The sequence below is a fragment of the Tinamus guttatus genome, unplaced genomic scaffold (genome assembly GCF_059628265.1).
Source record: "Tinamus guttatus ecotype Peru unplaced genomic scaffold, ASM5962826v1 Tinamus_guttatus_pri_ptg000263l, whole genome shotgun sequence".
Classification (NCBI taxonomy): Eukaryota; Metazoa; Chordata; class Aves; order Tinamiformes; family Tinamidae; genus Tinamus; species Tinamus guttatus.
Genome location: NW_028288797.1, coordinates 673505 through 681902, shown reverse-complemented (window position 1 = coordinate 681902; position 8398 = coordinate 673505). Strand labels below are relative to the sequence as shown.

The 8398-nt window shown below is 50.1% G+C and overlaps 1 protein-coding gene across 1 annotated transcript; it reads left to right on the top strand.

Moving 5' to 3' along the window:
* The first annotated feature begins 4767 nt into the window (after positions 1-4767).
* MYCN (MYCN proto-oncogene, bHLH transcription factor) lies at positions 4768-7992 on the top strand. The gene is given in 4 exon segments (XM_088527192.1): positions 4768-5602; positions 6483-6611; positions 6614-6661; positions 6664-7992. Coding segments are annotated over 4 exon segments (1305 nt in total). The 5' UTR covers positions 4768-4890; the 3' UTR covers positions 7080-7992.
* Positions 7993-8398: the final 406 nt, after the last annotated feature.

The window sequence follows — 8398 nt, the reverse complement described above, 5'->3', positions numbered from 1 at the left end:
TAATGATGTTCTATTATCTGAATATTTCTTATGGATAGTGTGACTTCTAAATTACTTTTAATTAAACTCTAGTACTAGTACTCCTTAAAATTTTCCTGAGTATGGGTGAGATTGGGTAGCTACTACTGCAGTGATTTAAGGTAAAATGACTTATTTCTCAATGTCTATGTTCATGCAATATCTTGGTCACATAAAACATTACACAAATGTTAGGTATTATGATTGGTATTTGAAAGTGTTTGTGTCTGAGGAGCATCTGTGAAGGCAGCACTGCCCAGATGATGTCCAATACATTTGTGGTGCTGCACTACTATTTATTTCATCCTAATAGATAATAACAGCACACTCTGCAAGAACTGTGGGAAATACTGTGGGAAAGCAAAGCTACCCTAGAGTATTACAGACTGGCACACCACAGAGATCTGCTTGAGTGTGTGATATTGGGCAAGTCCCTTATCCTGCCTCATTTGCCCATCTGTATGAGGGCGAAAGCAGAACAAGGCTGCTTTCAGGGAGGATTGTTGCAATATTTTAAAGATTAAAGATCAGCAGCTGCATAGCAGGGATCGGTAAAACTACCTAGCAAAAGATTTTACTGAAGGCATGCATGAATAAATCTGTTGCTTCAAATGTGGCAGCTTTTGTGACTACTATATTAAATTTTTTAACGCCTCCAAGTAATTGATCCACCTGAAAATGTTACTGGTGCTATCTAAAAGGTTGTGCATAGGGTCCTCCTTTAAGCAAGCAAGAAAAAAAAAAAGTTCATGAACATTCAAACCTATGTCCTTCTTAAGGCAGTTTTCACACCTTTTTCATGTTGTTGGGATAGAACAGGAATACATTATTCGAACTCCATCATTGTTTTGACAAAGTACACTTAGAAGACCCATGAGCGTTCGAGGATGAGAAACAATAAATCTAACATGGACTCAGGAGAGAATATATGGTACTTTTGACCTTTTGACGCGTAAAGAGAACTCAGAACCAAAGTTTGGGTGGCTCTGAGGAGGACAACTCCACACAGATTAACTAACATCTTTTGGTTTTCAAACCAAATTGCAGGCGGGTGGGACAGAGAGTTGTGTGACCCCATAAGTTTTCCTTACCCAGCACTCCTTAATGAATCAATAACGATGAAAGAAAATGTACAGCGGCTGTGAACTGCAGCCATTACGCCCAGGTGTGCATGTTGAGATCTCAGCACAAAGGCTGCATCCACTCGGACTCTTACCACTGTGAAAACAAAAGTATCTTTTGGCCTTTTACATGCTCTTTCTCTACCTTTTCGAATTAGGAAACCAAAGCCAAGGAGATCAATAGACCCACTGGGCCAGTGGAGAGCTTTACAGACGTCTCCAAGAAGAAGTAACAAGCCTAAAAAAAATCAAGGCTGCAATGAAGAAAACTACCCACAAAAGATGTAATAAAGCAATATATTCAGAAGGTCACTGGTAGTTCTCAGAGCTTTTATGCTCCCGATTTCCCTTGCTGCATCTGCAAGGTGCATGCTCAGACTTCGGAGGCTTCTGAGAACACAGCCAATTTTCTTACCAGGCTTTAGAAGATTTGTTACATATTGATCTATATTTGGATCCAATTCTAAAATTGTCTCACCTTACTCCCCAAGTTGTTTCAATTAAATGAAGTAATTATAAATTCACAGCAACCACAAGTAACTTCAGTTTTCCATTTGCCTTAGGGTTTCTTGATATATACCATTTAAGGCCAGAGGGGAACAGAGGAAAAAAAAAAAAAACTGTTGGTAAAATAGCCTAAAGCAAGTCCCAAACAAAAAAAAACCACAAAGATTTGTGCAGTACTTCCAGAGCTTGGCACAATGTTTTCCAAGTGCTGCTCAACTGCACAAGATGAAACAATAGATCTGAGTCTTAGCAACTCTTTACCTAAAGTGAAGCAGTGACCAGAAACTGCAGCGTTTTTCAGTGTTTGTATTGTTTTACCTTTTTTTTTCTTCACAAGGGAAGTTATTTCATAAGAGTTGTCTTGAGTGTAATAACCCATTAATGTTCGTATCTAGATATGACAAAAGTTATATAGAATTTAAACACATGCAATAAGCACTGCTGATCTTTCCTAGAAGTTGATACTTTATTCTCACACGTACACATGAAAAGTGAGAATTTTGAACCGATAAACCTAACCGTAAACCAGACAGCCGCCCACGTTTATCTCCATGGCATGGACCTATCAAGGTCTACGAACATTAGAGAATTAGAGGAAATGTGGAAGAGATAAGGAATGAGTTTAAAAGCACAAATTATATATAATTGTGTAAAATTACGTAGATGCTTGACTGATGAGTACAAATAAATCGTTCACACTTTTGGTGGAACAAACACTACCTGTTAGCGTCTCTTCACAAGCTGCAACGTGTGGAAGGCTACTGAAATACGTGTGTTGGGGGGAACAAGACACGTCTTTTTTTTTTTTTTCTTTTGTACAGCCAGATTATCCAAACACGAATTAACGAAGCTCCGGGTTTCCCTAGGACCCTGCCCCCTGGAATGGCTGAGCGCACACGGCTGAACCCACGAACCCCCGCGCTCCGGAGACGGGCGGCGGAGCTGGGCAGCCCCGCCAGGCCCCGCGGGCCGCGCCGGGCCCGCCGGCTGCGCCGCGCTGCCTCAGCCGCCCCCGCCGCGCGGGCCGCCAGGCCGCGCTCGCCCCGGCCCCGCGGCGGGCGCCGCCTCAACCTGCCGCCCCGCGGGGCCGCCGCTCCCGCCCGCCCTCCGCAAGGTGTCGCCGTGGGCAGGGGAAAGCGGCGCCGCTTTGATGTCGCGGCTCCGCGGGGAGCGCGGCGCTGCGCGGGGCCCCGCGCGGCCAGGGGGAAGGGGAAGGAGCGCCGGGAGAGGCGGCGGCGACATGACAGGAGCGCCGGTAACTGCGCACGCCCCCCGGCCCGGCCGCTTCCTCGGGGGCGTTTTTGCTGCTCTGGTGACCGATCTGTCCCCGGGTCGCCGGGGAGGGGGCGCGGCGGGGGCGCCCCCGCCCCCCGCCGCGCAGAGAATAAAGAGCAAATGGGGCTTTTGGCGCCAATCGCCGGGCACCTCCCTGCCCGCCCGGGAACCGGGAGGTGGGGTTAAGCGGCGCCCGCTCTTTATTTATTATTTTATCTTTGCTGCTCCCCGGGTGTGTCAGTTTGCTCCCCCTCCCTTTTTTTTTTTTTTTTTGGTGGTGCGGGGGGTGAGGGTTAGTAATACCCAGCAGCTTCAAAGGCAGCCAGTGACAGTCATCTGTCTGCGAGCGCGGGGTGAACGTGGAGGCTGGAGCCCGCCTGGGGGGCTCGAAATAAAGTGCAACACACAAGATCATCTGCCTTTTTTTTTTTTTTTTTTGCCTTTTTTTTCCCTTCCCGCTTCCTCCCCCCCACCGCAACCCGCCACTCCCCCTCGCAACACCCACCCCCATCCCCGCGGAGGTAAGAAGAGGAGGAAGCTGCAGGCTCTGCGCTCCAAGGAGACCCCTTCCCCTCGGCTCCCGCCTTTCCCGATTCCCTCCCCCGCCGCGAAGCCGCCGCGCTCCCCCCGCGCTGCAGCGGGCGCGGGGCGCTGCCTGCATGGGGAGCGCCGCGGGGTCTGCCGGGGCCGCCCTCCTGTAGGTGCCTCTTTGCATTGTTATTATCGTTTGTTTTATACATATATGCATGTTTTAACGGTTGAATGTATTTCGCGAGCGAAGAAATACGTACAGCGCTGGGCGCGCTCAGGGGGCGGGGCGGGGGGAGCGGCTCAGCTGGGCTCGTTTCTTTGCATTTCATCATAAGGCTTTTAATGGATTTTTTTTTCACCTCCTTTTGGGCGCCGTTTGAACGTCAGCTGTTTTAAACGCAGCGAAGCGATTTTTTCCCCCCTCCGCGTTACGTTAGCTGAGGCGAAGGGCGACCCTGAACCCCTGAAGTCTTTTTTTTTTTTTTTTTTTTATGTCTGATGCAATTGAGGCTTTGGAGCAGGAATGGGGCTCTGGTTGACTGGCCGCGGATAGTGAGTGGGGGGTCCAGAGAAGGTAAGGGTGGCACGGGTTTGCGGAGGTGAGGGAGGGGACGAAAGCTTGCATTTTCAGCGGGTTGCATTGCATGGAGCGGCAGAACGTGCAAAGTTGTTGTCCTTGCAACCTCGCCTCTGCTCTTGCCTTAAACTGTAAGAAAGCGCGGGGGGGAAAAAAAACTTCCTGTGCCTTCTTGGCAAATCAGCAGGCTTTGTTGGTGGTGCCGGCGTGTCTTTAATGCATTTTTTTAAAGAAAAAAAACCGTGAGATTATTACATAAGGTTGATAATTTCTGTTGCTGCCGAATTTCCCCTCCTCCTCCCCCCCCCCCCTCCACCCCCCTCCCCACGCCTTGTGTTTTGCGCGGATTTCTCGCTCTCGCTTCTGAGTGAATGAAGCGGCGCTCGGCGAAGTTGCGCGGAGGGAGCCCCTCCGCCCCCTCCTTCGCATCCCCGCCGCTCCGCTCCGCAGATGACAAAAGGAGCGGCCGCGCTGCGCTCCTGCCGGCACCCGAGCGGGCTCTGCCCGGCGCCCGCCGCCCGCGCTGCGCTGCGCTGCTCGGAGCGGCGCCGCGAGCGCCGCGGCGCGGGGGCTGCTCCGCGCCCTCCGCAGCGAAGGTGCGAGATGCAGTTCAGGGTTTTTTTTTCTTTTTCCTCAACTTGCAAAAAGGCTTTCCCGCCCCATTTACATCGATTCCGGGCTTTTTTTTTTTTTTTTCGCTTGAGAGGGGGTTGCTTTGCCTGTTTTCTGTGATTTTTTTTTTTAATATACATACATTGTTTTTGGTTTAGTTTCAGGTCTTGGGAGCCCCTGCCTTCCCTCTGCTGGAAATACCCCTAAAAGCTGCCTCTAACACAACTGCCCGCGCCGAGAAGCCCCGCGATGCCAGGAATGGTCAGTAAAAACCCAGACCTCGAGTTTGACTCTTTGCAGCCCTGTTTCTACCCGGACGAAGATGATTTTTACTTGTGCGGGCCGGACTCTGCCCCCCCAGGAGAAGACATCTGGAAGAAGTTTGAGCTGCTGCCCACGCCGCCGCTGTCCCCGAGCCGGGCCGGGCTGCAGGAGCACCCGCCGGCGGGGGGCCCGATGCCCTGGGCAGGGGCGGCGCTGGGGGGCTGCCGCCCCGCCGACCCCCTGGACTGGGCGTCCGAGCTGCTCCTGCTGCCCCCGGAGGCCGACCTGTGGGGCGGCGCGGACGGCGGCGACTTCTTCGAGACGGGCAACCTGGGCGCGAGCAGCAACCTCAACTCCATCATCATCCAGGACTGCATGTGGAGCGGCTTCTCGGCGCGCGAGAAGCTGGAGCGCGCCGTGAGCGAGAAGCTGCAGGGCAAGGCGCCCGCCGCGGCCCCGCCGCCCCCGCCGCCGCCGCCGTCCGCGGGGGCCGCCAGCGCCGCCGCCGCCGCCGGGGGCCGCGCCGAGGCGGGCCCGGCCGTGCCGCAGTGCGTGGACCCGGCCGTGGTGTTCCCCTTCCCCGCGGGCAAGCGGGAGGCGGCGCCGCCGCGCGCGGCCGCCGAGGGCAGCGCGGGCGGCAGCACCAGCAGCAGCGGCAGCAGCAGCGGCTCCGGGGACGACACGCTCAGCGACTCGGGTAAAGCGCGCGGCGGGGGCGGCGGGAGCGGGCGGCGCTGCGGGGCGCCGCGCGGCCGGCAGGCGGCAGCAGGCGCGGCCGCCCCGCGCCGGGGCGCGCGGCCTCCCGCCGAGCCCGCGCCGGGGTCACCCCCGCGCTGCGGGCGCCGCGGCGGAGGGAGGCCTCGCCGGGGCGCGGGCGGAGCGCCGGGAAGCCCCGCCGGGCCGGGCCGGGCCGGGGCCGCGCGCGAGCGTCACCGCGGCTGGGCGCCGCGTCCCCGGGCCCGCTGTCCCTTTAATGTCTGCTTTGACAGCTCGGGGTGAGGAAGCACTTCCAACAGCTGTCTGCTTGGCAGTGCCCCAAGCGCCGGCTTAAAGGGTCCCCGCCTGCAGCAGCCTCACCTTCTGCAGCCGAACAAACGCAGCGATTGTTCCGCTTTCCGGCTGCCTTTCCACCCGACCCAGGGCTGCCTCGGGACTCAATGAATGCATTTTGTGCCGCAGCTCCGTGGCTGGAGCGAAAACTCGGGCATTCTGTCCAAAAACGCCTCTTTTTTTTTTTTTTTTTTTTTCCCTGCTCTGGGGATTATGGGGGTGGTTAGCCCCACTTCTATTGAAAATCAGATCCATATCCACACAAAATCACATCCATGCAATTGCCACGTTAAACTTTCACAGCAATCGTTCTTAAGTCTGGGTCTGAGTACACATTTTCTATATATTACATACTTTTCTAGATCTGCGTCTGACTGCAGATAGCAGACACACCCCATTTTTACTATCTGTTATTTCACTGCTGCTTTTGCTGCACATATTTTTTTGGTAAATGCATTTGGATTGGTATTTGTTCTGAGTATTTTCTGTATGAATAACACTTATTTTCCATTTTGTATTGCCCAAAGATGATGAAGATGAGGAGGAAGAGGATGAAGAAGAAGAAATTGATGTTGTGACAGTGGAGAAAAGACGCTCCTCCTCCAACAAGGCTGTTACCACCCTTACTATCACAGTGCGCCCTAAAAATACCACTTTTCTTCGGTCAGGACACAGCAGAATGAACTGATTTTGAAGCGTTGCGCACCATTCACCAGCAACATAACTATGCCGCTCCTTCTCCATACATGGAGAGTGAAGATGCTCCACCACCGAAAAAGTTAAAAACCGAGGTGCCCCGTCCAGTAAAACCCATGATCCAACCAAAGTCTAAGAGTTCAAGTCCTCGAAATTCTGACTCGGAGGATAGTGAGCGTCGACGTAACCATAATATCCTGGAGCGTCAACGGCGTAACGATCTGCGGTCAAGTTTCCTCACGTTAAGGGACCATGTTCCAGAACTGGTTAAAAATGAGAAAGCTGCAAAAGTTGTGATCTTGAAAAAAGCCACTGAGTATGTCCATTCCCTTCAGGCAGAGGAGCAGAAGTTACTGCTAGAAAAGGAAAAATTGCAAGCCAGACAACAACAATTGCTAAAGAAAATAGAATACAAGCGGACTTGCTAAGCTTTTTTGTTTTCTTTCTTTTTTTTTTTTTTTTTGGCTGACCAGGACAGTCATTGCCACTTTGCACATTTTTGATTCTTTAAAAAAAATTGTGTTTTTTGACGTTAAGAATGTTGGTTTTACTTTCAATCCAGTCCCTGAAGTAATCGACAAACTATATTTTCCGGGTACGGAGCAAATGGATGTTCTTGTAAGGATTTTATTGCAAGACTACCAAACAACAATGGACTGCCTTTGTTTTTCTTCTTAAGAACTGTAGATGGTGGGATTTTTTTTTTAATTGTTGGTGAGCATTTGGAGCTGCTGATGACATCTAGTTGAGTTTAAAAATGTTCATTCCTAATTTTTATGGTGCTTACGTTCTAACAGATGTTACTTTAGGGGTTGGCATTTGTACCCCTGTGGGAATTTTCTGTAAATACCATCTACACACTTGCCTTTTGTACATGTCTTGGGTTATGAGAGGTGGCTTTTGCTACCAGTATTAGACTGGAAGTTCATACCTAAGTACTGTAATACCTCAATGTTTGAGGAGCATGTTTTTGTATACAAATATATTGTTAATCTCTGTTATGTACTGTACTAATTCTTACATTGCCTGTATACTTTAGTATGATGCTGATACATAACTAAATTTGATACTTATATTTTCGTATGAAAATGAGTTGTGAAAGTTTTGAGTAGATATTACTTTATCACTTTTTTGAACTAAGAAACTTTTGTAAAGAAATTTACTATATATGCCTTTTCCTAGCCTGTTTCTTCCAGTTAATGTATTGTTAATGTTTGGTGCATAGAACTGGGTAACTGCAAAGTTCTGTGTTTAATTTCTTCCAACGATGTACATTTAGTGCTGCGTCTTATAGCACTTTGAAATACCTCATGTTTATGAAAATAAATAGCAATTACATGATGTGCCATTTACTATTTTTTCTTTTAAATGAAGTTTTTCTTTTAAATAAAATTGTTACCTTGAAAATGTTTATGAAATACAAAAACATGGTTCCATATTCTAAGCACTTAATGTTGAGGAATATGTCAAGTCTTGAAATTTCCTGTTCTGGTCCAATGTATTAGTAGTAAAACATTTATTCTACTTTTTTTTTTCACATTTTGGATATCTCCTGTGATGTCAGGAATATCCCAGGGAACTGAACTTGCTGTGGCTAATGGAAAGACTTCTCTATCTTGAAAATTTTTTGGAAAATACGCCTTATGCAGAGAATTTTGAGGGCTCAGGAGCATGGCTGACATGCATTTGCTATGGGACTGACTCGGTGTGCTAGACAGGTGGAAGGGTGAATGCTAGGGATACTATT